Here is a 20,841-nt window from a genome sequence, read left to right as displayed (position 1 = left end):
TATGTTCTTTTATCAGTAAGTTAATTTTTATACACTAATACACTTTTAAGTTTTGAGATTAGAAGTCCTGCTGAAGAAAAAAATTGCCTTTTGATATCTTTTTTATTCAACAGCATAAGGAATTGATGAGGTGGAGAACTCATTTCGTGTGAACTACACTGCAGACCATGCCACTCTCAATCTGTTCCCATCACTGACAGTGTTTAAACCTCTGGAGCCGAGGATGCAGCTCGGCGGCGGCAGAGTGCTTGCTCGGCATGCGTAAGACCATGGGTTCAATTCTTAGCATCCCTGCCTCTGAGAATTCCAATACTGGAACTAGAGCGCAGACTCTGAGATGGGAAACCTGATATTTTTACGAAGACTTTAGAAAGAAGTTTGAGTTTAACAACGCAGCTCAACTGATACCAGTCTACAAAACTGACTTCTAGCCAGGGGCATGGTTTGTTCTAGAATCCCAAATCTTGGAAGTCTGAGGCAGGAGAATGGTAGACTCAAGGCCTGTCTGAGCTGCAGAGAAGACCCCGACTCAGAATAAAACAACCAAACACCCAAAATAAAACCAGCTAGGTGTGGAGGCACATGCCTTTGATCCCAGCACTCAGGAGGTGGAGGCAGGAGGATCTCTGTGAGATCCAGGCCAGCCTGGTCTATGTAGTGAGTTCCAGGACAGTCAGGACTACATAGAGAAACCCTGGCTTAAAAACAAACAAACAAACAAACACCCCAAACCCAACCAATCAAAACAAAAATGAAAGAACCAGCAACATAAGTAAATGGAATTTAACAAAATTTTTGTGTCAAGACATCTTCCAGACAATTCTTATAAAGAAATGTGTATGACTAATTTTGATTACTAGCTTGGTATGTGTTATTCCAGTACTTGGGAGGGTGAGGCAGGGGGATGGACAAGCATTTTGAAGCCAGTGTAGGCCACAGGATGAAACTTGTAAAACCAAATCTTCTTTCCCCACCTGCACTGTATGAACTTCTCGGCACACTTGCTCCTTCACTGAGGAATCTATAGTGCTAGACGCTATGAGGCTCTGCCCTCTGGTTGGACAGGAAATTTCTCTGCAGCCTCCAGAGACGACTCTCCTCCTTCTTTCCTTAGAAACTCAAAAGCTTGCTACATCTTTTTTTTGGTCCTCTGAATACAGCAAGGACATGGTCTAAATCAGAGAAAGATGGGAAAGCTCTGTCTCATCCTTATCATGAACTATGACTCATGGCTTTGAAAAACTATTAAAGAGATACCGCGAGAAGAGGAACAAATTAATGTTCTGGAAAAGCAAGGCTTATCATCTTTACCCTCTCATCAACAATTCTGTAGAACTGAGAAAAATAAGCATCAGGAATAAAAAAAAAGAAATCTCAACGATCCTCTATATTCCTAACTTACTTAGGTCCTGAATTCTACAGTGAGTGTCTATATGATGTACTTTGTAGATGGAGTAGATCTAAAGGAGTATTTATGTACAGCTCAAGTTTATGGTGTTGGAGGATCTTAAACTCACCATTTTGGGCAGTCTTTGGGTACCTCCGGCTCCTGGTAAGATCCCCAGCAACACTTCAGGGACACCCAATACTGTTTTCCTGTCCTTTGTTGCTATTCTGTATTGGCATGCTATGGCGAGCTTCAAAGAAACCAAAGGAAAATTAGAGTGTTAGAAAATGCAACTGTGCCATTTTAGCACCTAGGCTGGCAGGTCTAAAGATTATTTTAAAGCAGGAATGGCCCGGCAGTGGTGGCGCACGCCTGTAATCCCAGCACTTGGGAGGCAGAGCCAGGCGGATCTCTATGAGTTCGAGGCCAGCCTGGGCTACAAAGTGAGATCCAGGACTCCAGAACAGGCACCAAAACCACACAGAGAAACCTTGTCTCAAAAAACAAAACAAAACAACAACAAAACTATAAAGCAGGAATATACCACAAAATAAATCATGATTTGTTAGGCTGAAATCTGGCATGTTACCATTTACTGTTTCTACCCATTTTCATAATTTACTAACCCTGTTCTAGGCTGCTGTTCTTTCTTTTTTTTTTTTTAAAGATTTATTTATTTATTATGTATTCAGTGTTTTGCCTGCATGTACCCCTGCCCACCAGAAGAGGGCGCCAGATCTCATTACAGTTGGTTGTGAGTTACTGTAAGGTTGCAGGAACTGAACTCAGGACCTCTGGAAGAGCAGCCAGTGCTCTTAACCTCTGAGCCATCTCTCCAGGCCCAGGCTGCTGTTCTTAAAAATCTTCTGAAGGTTAACCTTGTTCTACATAGTGAGATCCTGTCTCAAAAAACAAAAAGAAATCTCTTCTCTTCAATCTTCTCATCTTTACTATTCACAAGAAACCCTCTCCCATGAGACTTAAACATGTCTTGGGCTTTGAGGGTCTCAATCAGATGTTAGAACATGAACACAGGGCACACTTCTGAATCTCTGTCTTGTGAACCCAAAGCAGGAATTCAGGCGTGAGAAAGACGTCACAGGAGCAGTCCAAACCTCAGCTGTAAATGGAGACAGCAGTCCTTGGCTCACTGCTCTGCGTCACTTGATGCTTGACATGAATCAGGAGTTGACCCACTCAGATGGTGTGACAGCTAAAATAAAGCTGAGTCTACTCGGAAGACTTCTCTGCAGGACAAACAGTGGCCTAAAGGCACATGGCACCAGTGGGACAGAGTCTGCACAGCTCTGGAATACAGCCATACCTCAAGTCCTCCTCCCAAGCAGGACCCACTGATGGCGGCTACAACGGGCTTTGGGGACTTTTCAAGTTTCTCAAACATTCTCTGTCCTTCCTGTGATATCCGTGTTGCTTCCTGGGGGGTTGTGCAAGAGGCTAGCATGCTGTAGTAGAACAGAAAGAACAACACAAAAGGAGAGATGAAGCCGTATCCCACTTTGTATAAGACTTCATCCACTATATACTTATCTCAGCATACATCAATATTTGGCAACGAGTCTTCAAACATAAAATGGAACATGTTACACAATTTCTTTTGCTTCCGTAACAAACCATTGACCACAAAGCTCTAACAAGAACATCACCTGGTAAATATTTTCACTATCAGATCAGACAGTTCTAAGGTTATGTTCTGGATCTAGTTATTCTCTTTAAGCTATTCTGTAGTCTTTACCTATCTGTTTTCCCACTGACTCGCAGCTTGTTTCAAAGGCTTCATTATTGCTCCCTACACAGGACCAGCTATTCTTCCACACACATCTTTTGAACAGAGAGTAAGATTTCTTTAGTATACACACCTAGACCAGAGTATGTGGCTGGAACATGTGTGGCTCCCTGCTCCGTGTGTGTGTGTGTGTGTGTGTGTGTGTGTGTGTGTGTGTGTGTGTATCTGCATGTTTGCTCACCTGTACAGGCACATGTGGAGGTCAATGACCATCAGGTGGCTTCTTCACTTCTTATTTTTGAGACAAAGTGACCTATCAAACTCACCATGCCCTGCTTTGATGTGGATGCTTGGATTCAAACTCAGGCCCTTGGCCTAGCAGCAGGCATTTCACCCCTAAGCCATCTCCCCAGCCTTTGGATTTTTGATTTTACTAAATACTGACAAATTGTACTCCAAAGTAGCTATACCAGTTGGGATTTCCACCAATTTTTTTTTTTTTTTTAGCTGAGGATTGAACCCAGGGCCTAGCGCTCTACCACTGAGCTAAATCCCCAACCCCCAAATGTTTAAATGTTTGCTGGTCTGATAGATGAAAACTGGGCACTCATTCTTGGCTAACGTAAGGAAAAGCTGTATTTAGTCATTTATGATTTAAGTCCCTCTATTTTATCAACTTTATTACACTCTGGAAAATAACTTCAAACACAAATTTTGGGAGAATTAATTTCTATCTTCTTTTAAAGAAGGTTTATTTAGCTGAGTGGTGGTGGTACACACTTGTAATTCCAGCTCTGGGGAGACAGGGGCAGGCAGATCTCTGTGAGTTCGAGGTCAGTCTGGTCTACAAAGCGAGTTCCAGGACAGCCATGGCGGGTACACAGAGAAACCCTGTCTTGAGAAACTAGGAAAAAAAAAAAAAAAGGTTTATTTAAAAATATGGAATTAATCAAGATAAACTTACTTGATATCGGCACCTGCAACGAAGCAGCCGGGCTTTGATGAGATAAGAACAGCACTTTTGATTTGGTCATTGGCCCAGATTTCATTCATAACTTCTACAAACTCTGTCTGAACTTCTTTATTCAACGTGTTTACCTACAAGAGAAACAGCTACGTCTAAGGGTTTAACTGCAAGTATCACATATACACAATCACGGTCAAGTATGTTTATGCAGCAGACATACATTGTAAGGAAGAAAACAAAATCCAAACACAGCCAGACCAAAACTCTGAAACCCAACCGTGTTCTGTTCAGGTGGCTCTAGCCAACTATTAGTCCCCCTCCCTTTAAAAATAGGCCTCAAGAGCTGGAAAGACACCCAGTGGGTAAACGTGTTTGCCATAGGAGCCCAACAACTCAGTTCGGTCCTTACAACCCTAGGGGAGGTGGGAGGAGAGACTCAACTTCACCATCACCCCAAAAGACATCATGTGCACACAATACAAAAACAGTAGGGGTGGCCTCGGAAGGGGACTCTGATGGCCAGGCATGGTGGTGCTTCCTTCTAAATCCTAGAACTCAAGAGGCAGAGCAAGGCAGACTGCTGTGACTCTGAGGCTGGCCTAGTGTACACAGAAAGTCCCAGGCTATCCAGGGTACACAGTGAGCCCTTGTCTCAAAAAGTAAAAAAGCGAATATGCAGTCATATTCCTAAGAGTTCGGATCATATGCAGGGTACAATTAAGTCTACAAATATTTATTGGCTGGTGGCGGGGCTGGGGGGGTGGGTGGATAGGGGAGGTGGGGGGGAAATCTATAACATTAAAAAAAAGAATCAAAATTAAACAGTATGGTCTTCACTTTGTAGATATATTCAACTTTAGAAAATCAGGAAAAAAATTCTTAGACTTGAATCATTGGTTAGTCAGTATAGGCCAACGCCAGTGAAGGGACCAGCTCCTATTATCATTAATTTGTGATAGTTGCCAACTGCTTCATCTAGGTCCTTCTACTTCTTACAGGGCTTTATAGAGCCCAGGCAAGCCTTGAACTCTGCAGCCGAGGATGACCTAGATAATTTCCTGTTTGGGCCTCTCAGGTGCTGTGAGCCACCATGATTGGCTTAATTTCTTCTATTTCATACAGGCTTCTAGCTGCAAGAGTTTTTTAGACTGTATGACACCTTTATACCAATTTGAGATGGGGAAAAGAATGATCTCCTGCAACAAAGCATTCCTGGAAAATGACAGGTTCCGCTGCTGTACTGTTGAACTTGCCAAGATCCCGGTTCTCACATAACCTGATTTCTAGCATGCAGACCATATGAGTCATTCAGATCCTGCAGGAAGCTCGAGAGCCATGTGTCCACATTATCCCAGCCAACTTACTGTGAATGATGACTATGCCAGGCAGGTGCTGAAGGTAGATTTAATCACCTCATGTTGGAAACAGGCGGATTAAGTCCTATCAACACACTTATTCTATCATTCTCAGTCTATACAATCACAGGCTGGCTTTATTCATCTTTGATATTAGTCTGATACCTAGAGTCAGTGAGAAGAACTGCTTTTGGTTTCCCTTCTGCTTTTGAAATAGGGTCTCACTAAGTAGCTCTGGTTAGTCTGGAACTCACAGAGATCCATCTGCCTCTGCTTCCCCAGTGTTGGTGTTAAAGGTGTGTACCACCAAGAAGGAATTTTTTTCTTTCTTTCTTTCTTTTTTATTGAGACAGGGTCTCACTGTGTAATTCTACTGACCTGAAACACACTATATAGATCAGGCTGGCCTAGAACTCACAGAGATCTGCCTGCCATTGTCTCCAAGTGCTGGGATTAAAGGTGTACACCACCACCCCTGACCAGAAGGAATTCTGATACAAGAACATCTGCCTATAACTAACAAAACTTTAAAGCCATGTGATAGGTCTACTTCCAGACAGGTAAATTTCATTTATATTTAGAATAGGACTCATAAATGTAGTTGGTAGAAATTAATTAAAAAAGTTTAGGTACCTTTGAATTGGGTGAATTAATCCGAATAACTGCCACATCTCCTTTGACTCCATAATTAATATGGCTTCTGGCTAAAAAAGAGAAGACAAATTTGTTTCTAATCATGTTTATAAAATAGGTCTACAAAGTGATGTTAAGGTCATATAGATACATACAAGTATCATTACATGGACTGAGCAGGTTGTATTTAAGACACACACACACATCCCCCATTCACTTTCCTACCTCCAACCTCTCCCATACACTCTCCTTGTTCTCTCAAATACATTGCCTCGGCCTCTTTTTCTTTGTTGTTATATATACGCACATATGTATTTAGAGACACACACACACATTTAGGAATATATACACATACATACATATTGGGATATATATGTGCATATATGTATGTACACACATATTTAGGGACACAAACATATACACATATTTAGTGATGCATATGTATGTACATATGTGCACATGCACATATACAACAATAAAGACAAAGTGAATTTGAAGGAGAGCAAGAGGGGTATGTAGAGAAGTCGGAGGAGGGAAGTGAATGGGGGATATGATGTCACTATATTGTAATTTCAAAAGATCAAAGTATAAAAAGCAATGTTAAGTATGTAAACAAGAAAGTCAACTTACTCAGCAAAGCAGAAGATGTTGTGAAGCTGCGGCAGACACAGCCTGTAAGGAAAGAGTGTTTCAAAATTATTTTGTGAAATGGAATTTCTGTAATAACTGTCAGACCAGCAAAACTAGAATTTATAGCAATAAAACCCAAATCAGAACAATGCATTCTAGGCATTATTGTGGCTACTCCCTCACCTTTCTCATTTTAATGATCAGGGCAAATGATGATCCAGAAAGTAAGTAGGGTAGGGAGAGGAGCCCTCCCCCAGAAAAACAAAGAAACACACATCACATCTCAGGAATGTGTAATGTGTTACAGGCAAAGGGCTAAGACTGCAAAGGAATTAAGATCAACATTAATATGGGACAGCATCGTGGATTACCTAAATGGGCTTAGTATAGCCACAAAGAAAGTCAGAGACATGTGACCATGACCTGATCCAGGTTGCTACAGGAAGGAGACAGCAAGAGCAGACAGCACAGGTTGTCTCTAGAAACCAGAAAAGTAAGGTAACGGCTTTTCCTTGGAAAGAACAGAGGGTCCTGTCAACACCTACTTGAGCCTAGTGACATCATTTTGGTGGTTCCCTTGTCAGTTCCCCACTCGGAATCAAACCCAGGCCTACTGTACGCTAGGCAAACACTCCACCACAGAGCTTTGTGTCCTTGGCCCAAGACCCACTAAGGACCTCTGACCACTATAACTGTACCCTGGGGAGGCAGAGGCAGGTGGATCACTCTGATCTCCAGGCCAGCTAGTAAAAGCATGCTTTAAAAATTAAAAAAAAAAAAAAAAGAGTGCTTCTTGTTTTCCTAAAGAACCTGAGTTTGGTTCCCAGCTAGCTAAAAGGCTCCAGCTCCAGAGGATCTGATCCTCTGTTTGGGTCACCATGGGTACTCACACACATGTGGCATACACTCACCTGCACACTAACACATAAATAAATATAAACCTTAAGAAAACAAAGAAACAAAAAAGGCCACTGGGTGTGGTGGTGCATACACTGAATCCCAGCACTCAGGAGGCAGAGGCAGAGGCAGAGGCAGAAGGATCTCTCTGAATTTGATGCCAGCCTGGTCTACATAGTGAGTTCCAGGCCATCCAGGGTTATATGATGAAGCCTTGTCTTAAACAAAACATCAAATCAAGGGGCAACCACTGGCTGCTACAAAGCAAACATTCCACATTATACTTTGCTGGTTTAAGCATTACTAACTGAAAAATCTACACTGCATTCCACAAATAATATTCCCAATCTTTGGATAACCAAATCCAGACACTGTCCTCTGTGGCTCATCAGTTGGCGCTCATCATCTAACTGGTTTAGGTTCTTCATCAATACCACAGAGAGATCAAATCATACCCCCTAGCCCCTTTGCTTCTAATTACCATTTTGCTCACTGGCTGTCTTTGGCAAGCAGCCTCAACCCTACAGGAAAAACAGCCATTAAGGTTGTCAGCAGAACTGGTGGTGGTCCACACCTGTAAGACTAGCATTTGGGAGGCACTGAGACTTAGAAGATCATGGGTTCAGGGCCAGGGACAACATGGGTTTCTGTTGTTGTTTTCTCCTCTTTTATCTTCATTTTATTTGAGGTAAGGTTTCACTGTGTAGCCCAGGCTAGGTCATACTGTGTAGTCCAGTATGACCTAGAATTCTTGAATTTATGATCCCAAGCACTGAGATTATAGGCGTATTCCACCACACCCGATTTAGTAAGTAGTCCTGGCTAGTCTAGAAGAACTTGTTATATAGATAAGGCTGGCCTTGAACTCACAGACATTCATCTGCCAGCAATGAAGGGTGTGCCTCACCATGCTTAGTGCTGAGGTTTATCGAACCCAGGGACACCTGCTAGAGAAGTACCCCACCACTGAGTTACATCTAGTCCCCAAGACTATCTCTTAACTGACACTAGACATTCTGATAGTTTTTGAATGAGGCTAGCTGCATTTTGGTTGGCTATGATCAACTCTGTCTAGCTTAGTATATAATTCCTAGCCTCCTGCCTTAGTGTGGGAGGTCCACTTGTCTTGCTGCTAAGGACTCTTCTGTCCAGAGTCCCTATTAAACTGCACTTTGGGCAATCCTAGCCCTGCCTTCCGTCAGCCTCATGGTCTCTCCCACCTGTAGCAGTCGGTCCTCACACTCCAGGACTAAGTTTTCTGTAACGATGACTATGATCGGATCTTTTGAGTACAAGCACACAAGAGAGGCCAGTGGAGGGTCTTTCAATCAGACTCTAGGTAGAACATAAGGAATATAGGAGAAGTTCTGGACACACACTAAACTTGTCTGAGGAATTGTTCTATGACCCCCATCATAAAGGCTCGATTCTACCCTGCTCCAAGCAAGCTCTAGGCGGCAAGCAGGTTGTTCTAGACTGGCTCGGAGGCAACAGCCCCTAAATGCAGCTTATGGGCTTCTTCAAAATACCCCTCCTTTCTCCTTCACCACGGTTCAAAACATCTCTTCGACACACCTCTTTAATCCTTCCCTCTTTTCTCCACATCATCCCAGACTTGCCCAACTATCCTAGGAAAGCTGTCTTTTTCCATAGTTCAAAAAATAAAAACCAACCATCACTTACTTGATCAGGTGTTACACACCTAAACACCTGCATTCAGCCACCTTAAAGCAGTGGTTCTCAACCTGTGGCTCGAGACCTCATTGGGGCATAGCAGATATTTACATTATAGTTCATAACAGTAGCAAAATGACAGTTCTGAAGTAGCAATGAAAATCATTTTATAGTTGGGGGTCAGCACAACATGAGGAACTGTATTAAAGGGTCGCAGTGTTAGGAAGGTTGAGAACCACTGCCCGAAAGTAGTATCAACTGTTAGTTACTTCTTTCTTAATATTAGTTCTGATCTTCAACAAACTGTACATGGCTCTAAGCTTCCCCACAGAACTTCACCTTCAGATTTCAACTGTATGGTCCTCCTCTCCCCTGCCTGCATTTTGGTCTTTAATTATGATTTAGTGGTCTCATTGCTGCATTTGCAAACGAAGTTATAACAAATCTCTTCTAATATAATTTCAGTCATTACTCAACAAAAGTTTTTACAGTAACCCGACCTGTCATGCAGCTTTCTAGGACACTGGGTAACAAGTAAAAGTAAAAGGTCTTGGGGCTGGAGGGATGGCTCAGGGGTTAAGAGCACTGGCTGCTCTTCCAGAGGTCCTGAGTTCAGTTCCCAGCACCCACGTGGTGGCTCAGAACCATCTGTAATGAGATCTGGCCTCTTCTGGCCTGCAGGGATACATGCAAACAGAACACTGTATACGTAATAAATAAATCTTTAAAAAAAAAAAAAGTGACAAGTCTTTCTTGGTGGAGCTTGCCTTCCAGGGCAGCAGAGGATATGGTATTGAGTCAGCTTCAGGGGACTTAAATGAAGAGTTGAAAATAGCTCAATGGTAGAGTGTTTGCCTAGCATGCACAAGGACCTAGGTTCAAGACCTGGTTCTGAGAAACAAAGCGTAAAGCAAACATTCTATGGGAAAGGAGCATGGGATGATGGGTAATCTAACCAGGAATGAAGGACACTGGCATAAGAATGGACTGACGGAGTACAGGCAGGGAGGGAGGGGGAGGAAACTAAGGACAGGAGTGACCGGATACAGACGCTGAAGCAAACCCAAACCAATGAAGAGACCTAACCAGCTGAACCAACCAGCCCCCAACAACACCCACAACACCTACTTCATTCTCAGTGAGACACTGCTGGGTGGCCAGCCTGGCTAGAACTGTGGTCCTTCATTCTCAGTGAGACACTGCTGGGTAGCCAGCCTAGCTAGAACTGGTGGTCCTTCTGCCTCCGTGGGATGCTGGGACCACAGGTACCTGTCATCACTCAGGGCAGGGTCACTCACTATCTTAAAAACCAAATATTTGTGCTTTAAAGGTTGATGTTGCAAGCTGGGTGTGGTAGCACACCTCAGGGGGGCAGAGGTAGGCAGATCACTAAGAGTTCCAGACCAGCCAGCTCTACTGAGTGAGAGCTTGTCTCTAAAAAAATTTAAAAATTAAATATATAAATACACACACACACACACACACACATACACATTATTATAAAAAAGAGTTGGTGCTCATTAGCCTATTGGTTAAGCCATTTTAATTCTTGCCAACTAACCTCTCTTTGGGGTAAACACACTCCCACACACTTACACAAAATCCTCTTCTAAATCAACAGAGACAAAAAGCAAAGAGAAAGAACAGTAAATGCACAAATATGTAGGAAAAAAATTCCTAACCACAGTCAACTGAGTGGAGCTGAAGTCCACGCTAACTTTGCTTCTGGAATCCAGCCTCATCCCACACCCAACAGCAAAGCTTACGCTACAGCCGCCGGTGAACTTTAGCCTACATTTTTCAGTGCCAGCAGAAGTGAAACCTTTGTCCTACTTTTCAGTCACCTTCATATGTAACTCAAGAAAATAGCCACAAGATCACATAAAACTATAATCAGTGGAAAAATTGGATTATGTTGACATAACTATGAAAATGTTACTTTAGTTCATAGCAATTTACAGCTTTTTCAAAATCCAACCCTGGGACAAGGGATGGGATGGATTAAAGAAGTGAGAGTCAGATTCAAAACACCACAACATCTACTAACTGACTTTCATTTCCTGTCAAATCCCTCTACCACTTAGATACTTGGGAACTAGAAAAGTAGGAATTACACGGACATGAAGGTCAATTGTGAGTTTTTAGTTGATAGCCATACTAGAATGTTCTAAAAGTTCAATAAGTAGAAGGTTTACTCTTTTCCCAGGAGATGCCATAGTTCACTGGGCATTTGGCAATGCCTGCACACACTCGCAGGGTCAAGGACAGACCTGTTGAGTCTAGACTCTAAATGGCAAATCTGGTGTGCCACTTAAAACTGACTTTTTACATATTTTTCCAAAGTGTATAAGCTGCTATTAAAATAAACTGCAGTTATAACTGACTACACTTTCTTCATGAAAATAAATACAATTTATATATTAACATATACGTTTCTATGTAAGAAAGACAGGAAAATCTGGCTGTTAGCTTTTCATCACCTATGTAAAATGGATAAATTACTTTAAAAATTCTCATCTATATACAACCATTACTTCCAAGGATTGAAAAATCAATTAACATTTATTGAGAACTTATTCTCATGATAAGCTGTTTTATACCTAATGTAACTTCTTTAGACTTAACATGTAATTGACTCCATTTTACCAATGAGAAAAAGATGTTGAAATTAATTCCCAAGGTTACCAGAAGGTAAGAGACAGATTCAACCCAGAAGTCAGAGTCCATATTTAATGCCTTTAATTGCTCCATCCTTCTCCTGCCAAAGAAAACATCTCTCGTTCGTTTTACAGACGAGAAAGCCCGTTTAGATTAAAGCACTTGGCCAAAGTCACACAGCTAGCTACTGACTAGAAAACATGTGACCTGATCATCACTCCAGTGTTGGACCAGCTGCCAATCCATAAAAATACCTTACAACAAATGGAGGAGCATATATGATTTTTCCCTCTAAAACTGTTAAAAATGTGTTAAGGAAAAAATATAAACTGCAAGGAAATGCAACGTGCAAACAGAAGACATAAAGATAACAATGCTTTTTTTCTTAATTCCTTCCCAACCGGAACATCATTTTTTCCTTCCTTCCTTCCTTCCTTCCTTTCTCCCTCCCTCCTTCCCTCCCTCCCTCTTTCCCTCCCTCCCTCCCTCCCTTCTTTCTTTTTTCTTTTTTTCTTTTTTAAAGACAGGGTCTCACTATGTAGCTCTGACTGGCCTGGAACTCACCATGTAGACCAGACAGACCATACACTCCAAGATCCACCTAAGATTAAAGGTGAGAACCACTATGTCCCGGCCCATTTCACTTTTTTTTTGGGGGGGGGGTAGTGTGGTGGTAGTTTTAGCTGTTAAAAAAATTAGAAAAAAATTCAATTAATTCACTTAATTAAATGTCTTGAGAAGTAAGGAAAACTAAATTATACCTGTACACTTTTGTGAGGAAATTTAAAGTGAATTCATATTACAAATTAAAGTCTCAAGGTAGCTGGTATCAAGTTTGATACGCAATAAGTTAAAGTTCCATGAGCCCTTACAGGTTTGGGACCGCTGGGGAAAGACCGTTTTCTACCAACACCCCTTTAACCCTTTCACGACCAGTCTGAAGAAGAATGCAAGTTCACAGAGCCTGACTCGGCATCGGCAGAAACAAGATTAGAAATAATTCTTAAAATAAACTGTCATTTCATTCCTCAAAAAAAAAAAATCGAGTTTTTCTAGTATTTTGAAAATATTTCTTCCTCTAAGTTGGAGAACCTCCCGTTTCAATCTTCTACACATTCACACCAGGATTATATTGAAAAGGGCGAGAGCTGAGCTCTCGGCAAAAATGGCTTTGACCGTAGCGATCAGGTAGTGGCAGCGATCTGTAAGGCTAGTCAATGCCACCGAGAAGCTTGACAGGTATCTCTAAAGGCGACCAGGGTGCGGCGGAGCCTCAAAGACGCGACAGAATGGGTCTCAGCCCTCGGGATCTGGCAGGACCAAGACGATCGTGGAGGCAGACTAGAGGGGCGTGAGCGCAGGGCTGCGGCAGAGAGACCTGCGCCAAGTGCCAGAGCGAGTGGAAAGGACTCAGCAAAGTTAGGGAGAGCCTGACACCGCCGGAGTAGGGCGAGAGCAAGTGCCAATCCCTCCGTAAGGACACAGGAAATGGGGTCCCGGGACAGGAACCACTGTTTCCAGGGGTCCCGGGAAAGGGGTGGGGAGGAGACACTGAGGGGCAGACGCTGCTACCCGCCGCCCCAGTTCCTGCAGCCACTCCGAGACTCTCCCGAGCCCTCAGCCAGGCTCACCTCTGCAGCGGAGGATCCTGAAGGCAGGGAAGCGACTGAGACTGCCAATGGCCCGGGACGCCACCATCTTGAGCAGAGGAGGACGAAAGTAGAAACCTCTTCTAGCGGGGGGCAACGGAGACGAGGACTTTTCTTTTCGCAGCCCGTCCGGCGGGGCGCCCGATGCACTGCCTTACTAAAACGTAGACTCTTGAGTTGTCGCCGGTCCTTCCCCCTTCCCTCTCGCTTCCAACTAATCGGGCCGAAAGGATGATTTCCTCTGAAGGGAGACCGAGGACCTCCGAGGAGGGGGCGGAGTGTCTGACTTTCTAGTCAGGCGCTCAGCGGGCAGCCCGCAAGGCCGCGGCGCTCGCGGGCAGGCGGAGAGGGGTCCTTGCGGGACGGGAACCGCCTCTCGGCCTGGGCGGGCGCTTGTCATTCTGGACTTGACCTCGTTGGGAGCGGCGGCTGTGGCGGTCTCGGAGGTGCGGCGGCGGCGGCGGCGCGCGATCCGGCTTGCTTCTGACTTTCCCCGCAGACAGGTCCCGCTTCCCCCGCGACTCCTGTCGCCGGTACCCGCGGCCGCTTCCCTTCCCTGGGAGGGTCGAAGGCCCGGGAGCCGGACACAGGCTGCGGAGTGCAGGCCTCCAGTGCCAACCGACTCCAGACGGGCGGCGGGCGGGTCGCCTTGCGGCGTAGCCGGCCGCCGCGGTGTCGCCTGTCCCCGAACTGTTTGCGCGCGTGTGAAACGCTGGGCTGTGGCAGAGCGTCGTCGTCTCCCCTGCCTTACCCGTCTGGGCGGCCCCGCGGCTGTGGAGCCTGAGAACGCGTCATTAAAGTGCGGGTGTCGGGTGTGGAAGGAGGCGAGGCGGTCCTGCAGCCTGCTTGGTGTGGATCAGGATCCACGGGCATTTTCTAACCCAGAAGGGGACCCCGGGCGGACATCTGCTGGGCCTCCCCGCCGAAGTAGCCGAGGAGCCGTAGTCGTTGAATCAGAGTGTGTGCACTGGTAGCCGCAGGTGGTAGAACTTAGACTTATTTAGAGCCTTCTGTTTGAGCACTGAAAAGCTCTTCGCGTCGCCTGCCTGTGGGTTGTGTTGTTTGTTTTGGTGCCGGAAAGATGGTGCTGAAGTAAACGGATTGGGTTCGAAAGAAAGTAAAGTCAGCTCCCCGTGCACGGCACCATTTTTGTTTGTTTTGTTTAATACCCACGTCTCGATCATTTGCGCTTTGGGTGATTTGACAGGCTCAGAGAGATTATATACATTTCCTTCTTTGTGGCAAGCCCGGGATTCAAACGGAAATGGTACTCGCTAGTTAACCGATTATTCTGCAAGAGAGGAGACATGAAATGGCTATGGGAAGAAAGGAGGGAGCTTTCTGTTTTAAAGCTCATGTCAGACCAAGTCCTGCACCAGCGAGAATACTTGTAGCCGCAAACTAGAGGACCACTTGGGAGTATATTGCAAAAAGGAGTCCTCCTGCTCATATAATTCTCTCTACTGCACCTAACTTCATATAACATTTATTTAGGTCAGTGGTGGGAAAGTTTTTGGAAAGGGCCACCCAGGAAGTAGTTGCAGTTTTGCGAGCCCACTTTGTGCTCGGTCATAGTCTTTCTTCTGTGTTGCTTGCAGCTCTTTGATTTTTTGTTTGTTTGTTTTTTGTTTTGTTTTTTTTTTGTTTTGTTTTGTTTTGTTTTTTGCTGTGCTGGGGATGGAACCCAGACCTTTCGCATATTAAACACAAACTCAACTGCCGAGACACACACACACACACTCACTCACTCATATTCACACACACGCACACACACACACACACCCTTTTGCAGCTCTTTGAAAAATGTAAACACGGGCTAAGAATGTGTCTCGATGGTAGAGAGCTTGCTTAATATGTTTCCTAGCTTCACTGTTGGTACTTAAAAAAATGTAAAGAAAAATGAAAAATCCCTTTATTGAGGCTTTTGGGTTGTATTTTGCTAATGTCTGATTTAAAGCACTTTTTTTTTGTCCCCTGTATCATCAATGAAATTTTAAGTTCCATCAATAGTGTTTTTTGATTCTCTGCACTTTAGCTCAAAGGCTTAGAGGAGAGCTATGTATGTTTATGTCATCACCCACTAATAGCAAACACATAAATGAGCCTTCCTAGAGATCAGGCAACGTGTACCTGTAGGTGTGTATTCAATTCTCTCAACAACTCTAAAATTGTCTACATTTTACTGAAGGTCCAGAAACAGAAACATTGAGCAACTTGTTGAAGGTCCTACAGCTAGGGCGCAGCTAGGATTTGGACTTAGACCTTGGGGTCTGTTCTTAACTTTGATGTTATTGTAACTGTTAAGTCACCCCATCTTGCTTTTTGTTTGTTTGTTTGTCTGTTTTTCGAGACAGGATTTCTCTGTGTAGTTTTGGTGCCTGTCCTGGGTCTCGCTCTGTAGCCCAGGCTGGCCTCAAACTTACAGAGATCCTCCTGGCTCTGCCTCCCGAGTGCTGGGACTAAAGGCACCACCACTGCCCACCTCATCCTGTTTTTTTATGCTTTACCTACTGTCCCATAAGATGGTATAGTTTTTTTTTTTTTTTTTTTTTGGACAGTCTATTACGTAGTTCTGGCTGTCCTGGAACTCACTATTTAGAGTAGACTGGCCTCAAACTTATAGAGATCTGTCTCTCTCTACCTCTTGAGTGCTGGGATTAAAGGTGTATACCACTGTGCCTGGCTGTATAATCTTATAGTAAGTCTTTAGTTGCATTTTCATTTAATACATATTATGAACATCTTTTCATGTCAGTACATACTTGTATATCTTGCTTCATTTTCTCCCAAACTGCTGAATATTCATGATAGATTTATGATATAACTATTTCTCTCAATTCCCATTTAGGTTAGTTCCAACTATAAGTAATACTATAATGAGCATTTTGAGTATTCCTATAGAGATTAATTAGAGGAATTATTGGACTCAGGAATTCAATGGTAGAATATGTCTGTTACCCTAGTACTTAGTAGACAGTAGGTTCAAGGCCACCCTGGGTTATATAGTAAATACCAGTCCAGCCAAGGCCGCACACTTAGACCCTGTCTAAAAAAAACTAAAAGTAGGAACAAAAAATTCAAAATTTGCTTTTTGACTGGTAACATATGCCTGTAATCCTAGCACCTAGAAGGCTGATTAATTAATTCATGAAGATTATGAGTTTTTGGCCAGCCTAAGATAACAAAGTCATACCTTATCTCAAAATAAAATTTAAAATTACTGTTTGCATTTTGATAACTAGAAAAAGGTCTTAGCAATTTATACTTGTATCAGCTAGTGTATTGGAAAGCCAATCTAGTTAGATCAGTTCTTATCACAACCATATATTTAGTTTTCATTTGTCTGATAATCTCAGAATTGTGTCTTGCTTTATATTTTATTTATTTCTTTGAGATGGGCTCACTATGTACTTCAGTTCCATGCACTATGTCTGGCTGGTTTTTAATATATCCCCCCTGCTGGAGATGGAATTTAGCCACTGGCTTGCTTTAAAACACACTTTTTAAAAGGTATTTTTTGGAGTTGGAGAGGAGGCTCAGCAGTTAAGAGCACTTGCTGCACTTGGCAGAGGATCCAAGTTTGAGTCCCAGAACCCATGATGGGCAGCTCACAACCACCTGTAGCTTTGGTTCCATGGTCTTGAGTACCTTCTTCTAGCTTCCATGGGCACTCATACATATGTGGCATACACGCACAAAGTTGCAAACACATAAGTAAAAAACATCTTTAAAGATTTCTTTTTTGTTAGTGTGACTCTTTAATTCTATTGATTGATTGATGCTGGGGATCAAACACAGGGTACCTAATAGATAAAGCTCTGCCTTTGAGCTGTACTCTAAGGCCCTGGCATTTAATTTCTTATGTGAACTGCTTATTTGTTCATTTTTGCTGTGGTCTCCATAGCAGACAGGAACCTGTTTGGTTACAAATAATAGAAAATTCAATTAAATTTGGGGATTTATTAGGTCCTGGACCATCAGTGAGTAGGTTTCAGATAGAATCTGACCAGGGCTACTGTTTTGTTTTTTCATAAACTTTTCAGTTCTGTCTTCTTCTGGTGTTAGCTTTGTCCTTAGGTAGCATTGTTAATACTTGCAAAGCTACAGCCCTAGCAGAAGGAAGGACGTGTTTTAGAACTGCAGGCAGAGAACTTGAGGATTAGACTGAGCTAACCAGCCCTACATTGGTACCCATAGTCAAAGCGCGGTGCTGTGTAGGCCTTGATCACCTGAACCTTTAATTCCCTGTAGCAAATAAGATTACTCTGATTGGTTCAATCCCATGTAAACCTCACCAACAACTACATAGTATAGAAAGGCATGCTAGAGCAAAATGTAGATTAAAAAAATTACAGATTTTTTCCCTTTAAACTTGAAACAAGCTCTTTATGGATTGTACTAACCCTTTTTTGCTTTTTATGTTACAGATTTTTCTCTAAATGTGTTCTTTGCTTTTTAACTCAATTTTAGTATTTTTTTTAATTGCATGTAGGTTTAAAATACTTTAGTAATGAGATATGTTAGCTCTTGATTTATGGCTTCTGGATCTTCCTCCTCTAACGGGAGGTGGCTTCATCTAACAGGTGAAGTGTCTGCTGTGCAAGCATGGAAACTGAGTCCCCATAAGCTGGGGTTAGAAGCTGGATGTGTAGCTTTGTGGATCTGTGATCATAACATTAGTGGAGAGAAGAGAATCCAGGGATTGCTGTCCAGCCAGACCAACCAATTAATTGACAAACGCAAGCTTTAATGAGAGACCAGATCTCAAAAAGTAAGGTGAAGAAGTGATTGACCCCTAACCTCCACTTCCGTGCACACACACATGCACACACATATTCTCTGATCTTTTTGTTTTGAGACAGTCTCACTATGTAGCTCTGGCTGGCCTAGAACTTACTGTGTAGACCAGGCTGACTTCAAAATCATAGAGATCTGCCTGCCTCTACTCAAAGTGCTGGGATAAAAGATGTGTGCCATCTTGCCAAAGTCTGGCATTTTTATATTTTTAAATGTTTTCAGATCTTTTATCTACATGACATTTTTTAAAAATTTATGGTGTGAACTATGGATGGACCTTATTTTTCCAAGTGATTAATCATTTCCCAGCAAATACATTGATCAAGCCATCTTTTCCTCCATTTACTTTAAACACTGTTGATATATTATATTATGAAATCTTACATCTTTAGGTATGTTTGTCAGAAGATATTGTCATATGATTTCTGAGGGTCAAGAATCTGGGCTACTTGGCAAGGTTGTTATGACTTTGGAGTTTCTAAGGAGGTTGTCGTCAGCACATTGGATGGGTGGTAGTCATCTGAAGGCTTTCCTGTGTCAGAGGATCAGCTTCCAAGCTCACTCACATGGCCATTGGCAGGAAGCATCACTCTACAGGCCTTTCCAGAAGCCAGTGACTTTCCAGCTGGCTTCCCTGGGAGTGATCTGAGAGATGAAGACAGAAACTGCACTATTTCTCCTAGCTGGATTTCAGAAGCCATGCATCCCTCTGACGTAGAGCAGTACAGTGGGGGAGGCAGTCACACAGAGTATAAAAGCCAGGAGGAGGATACTGAGATCAGCTTAGAGGCTGGGGGCTGGCCACTATAGCCATCCTTGTAACGTAAGTTTCTTCTTTACTTTTTAAGTAAAAACATGTTTAAAAAGTAAGACAGTGAGGTGGGTCAGTGAGGGGGCTCAATGGGAAAAGCTCCTGCCACCAAGCCAGAGGACCTGACTTGAATCATGGAAGCTCTTGGTAGAAGGACAGCTCTAACTCCCACAGGTCGTCCAGTGACCTCTACATGTGTGCTGTAGTACATGCTCACCATACCCCAGCTAACAATTACTATTTTTCATTAACATTTATTTGGGGGGAGGCCCATGGCACTCACGTGGAAGTCAGAAGACATCTTCTAGGAGTTTGCTGTGGTCCTGGAGCCTGTGTGCAGCTTGGGACCTGGAACCCTGTCTAGGGGCAGTGAGGGAATAAAGAAAGGGCAGACACTGAAGAAATGACAGGCGTGTACAGAAAAGCTGGGGTCACGGGTGTGCACACCTCTGAGTGACATCTACCATTAGAACTTGGAACTTCATCATGTCTAGTATGTACAGCACAGGGGGAGAGGTTAGCTTGTCTGTGTAGGAGGTATCTGTGGGAGGTGTCTGTTGGTAAAATTGTCTCAGGCTGTAAACATCCAGGAGAGGAAGCTGCAGTACACTCTGGTCACTTCATTTCACTTGGATTCCTCGACACCACCTGCCCCAAGAAAAGCTTTGCCATCCCTCTGAGCCTACCATTCTTATGGGGCTAAGGCATTAGAGCCTTCGGCATGGCTGTGTTGATGTCAACACATTCATTTTAGGACACTACGCACTCAGGGCTTCCTCTGCTCCCTGGAGGAATTGGTTCTCTCCTTCCATCATACCAGTCCTGAGGATCAAACCCAGGTCCTCATGCTTGATGGCAAGTACCTTTTTACCTGATAAGCTGTCTCACCAGCTCCTAACAATTATTTTTTTAAAATTCTTTTTAGTTTTTGTGTGTTTTGCCTGCATGTGTGCCTGGTGCCCATGGAGGTCAGAAGAGGGGGTCAGATCTCTTAGAACTGGAGATGTAAATGATTGTGAGCCATGATATAGGTTTTAGTAACCAAACGCAGGTCCTCTGTAAAAGCAACAAGCGCTCTTAACAGATAAGTCATCTCTCTAGCCCCATCCTAACAATTATTTCTTTGTTCGTTTATTTGTTTTTGTGATAGCATCTCACTATGTCGCCCTGGCTGACTAGGAACTCAATATGTAGACCAGACTGCCCTTAAACTTACAGAAATCTACCTCTGCCAGGATTAAAGACATGTGCCACCATGCCCTGCCTAACAGTTGTTTTTAACATTGTACTCTGGCCGGGCAGTGGTGGCCCACGCCTGTAACCCCAGCACTTTCGAGGCAGAGCCAGGCGGATCTCTGTGAGTTCGAGGCCAGCCTGGTCTACAGAGTGAGTTCCTCCCCACCCCCCCAAAAAAATGGAGCAGAGCAGAAACTGGAGGTTCCCTGAAGCTTGCTGGCCTGATCAATAAAGTAAAGGTGGAAAGAGATAAAGACACCCAACATAGGTGTATATTATTGTTATTCAAGGAAATATAAGTATTTTTTCCTCTTTTAATAGGTGATAGCATGCAGTACACACAAACAAAAACTTATTTTTATATATATGGGTATTTTGCCTGCATGTGTGTCTATATAAGACT

At 43.4% G+C, this 20,841-nt stretch overlaps 2 protein-coding genes across 4 annotated transcripts in view; one reads left to right on the top strand and one right to left on the bottom strand.

Moving 5' to 3' along the window:
* Window positions 1-13,859, bottom strand: part of Hadha (hydroxyacyl-CoA dehydrogenase trifunctional multienzyme complex subunit alpha) — a 41,283-nt gene extending 27,424 nt beyond the window's left edge. The window contains exons 1-6 of the mRNA XM_036170588.1: window positions 13,577-13,859; window positions 6,717-6,758; window positions 6,087-6,157; window positions 4,096-4,229; window positions 2,712-2,850; window positions 1,518-1,637 (exon numbers count right to left, since the gene is read on the bottom strand). Of these exons, the coding sequence (XP_036026481.1) occupies window positions 1,518-1,637; window positions 2,712-2,850; window positions 4,096-4,229; window positions 6,087-6,157; window positions 6,717-6,758; window positions 13,577-13,643 (573 nt within the window). The 5' untranslated portion in view covers window positions 13,644-13,859. The remainder of the gene's footprint in view (window positions 1-1,517; window positions 1,638-2,711; window positions 2,851-4,095; window positions 4,230-6,086; window positions 6,158-6,716; window positions 6,759-13,576) is intronic.
* An 89-nt stretch (window positions 13,860-13,948) lies between these two features.
* Hadhb (hydroxyacyl-CoA dehydrogenase trifunctional multienzyme complex subunit beta) overlaps window positions 13,949-20,841 on the top strand; it is a 34,625-nt gene continuing 27,732 nt past the window's right edge. Inside the window, exon 1 of one of the 3 annotated variants that reach the window (XM_036170591.1) lies at window positions 13,949-14,040. The gene's annotated coding sequence lies outside the window, so the exon portion shown is untranslated. Of the gene's footprint in view, window positions 14,128-20,841 lie in introns of all 3 variants that reach the window. The other 2 variants (XM_036170590.1, XM_036170592.1) reach the window with 2 other exon arrangements.

This window comes from Onychomys torridus, chromosome 21 (genome assembly GCF_903995425.1).
Source record: "Onychomys torridus chromosome 21, mOncTor1.1, whole genome shotgun sequence".
NCBI lineage: Eukaryota > Metazoa > Chordata > Mammalia > Rodentia > Cricetidae > Onychomys > Onychomys torridus.
Note: the sequence above shows the minus strand (reverse complement) of the source record. Positions and strands in the feature narration are given on the sequence as shown.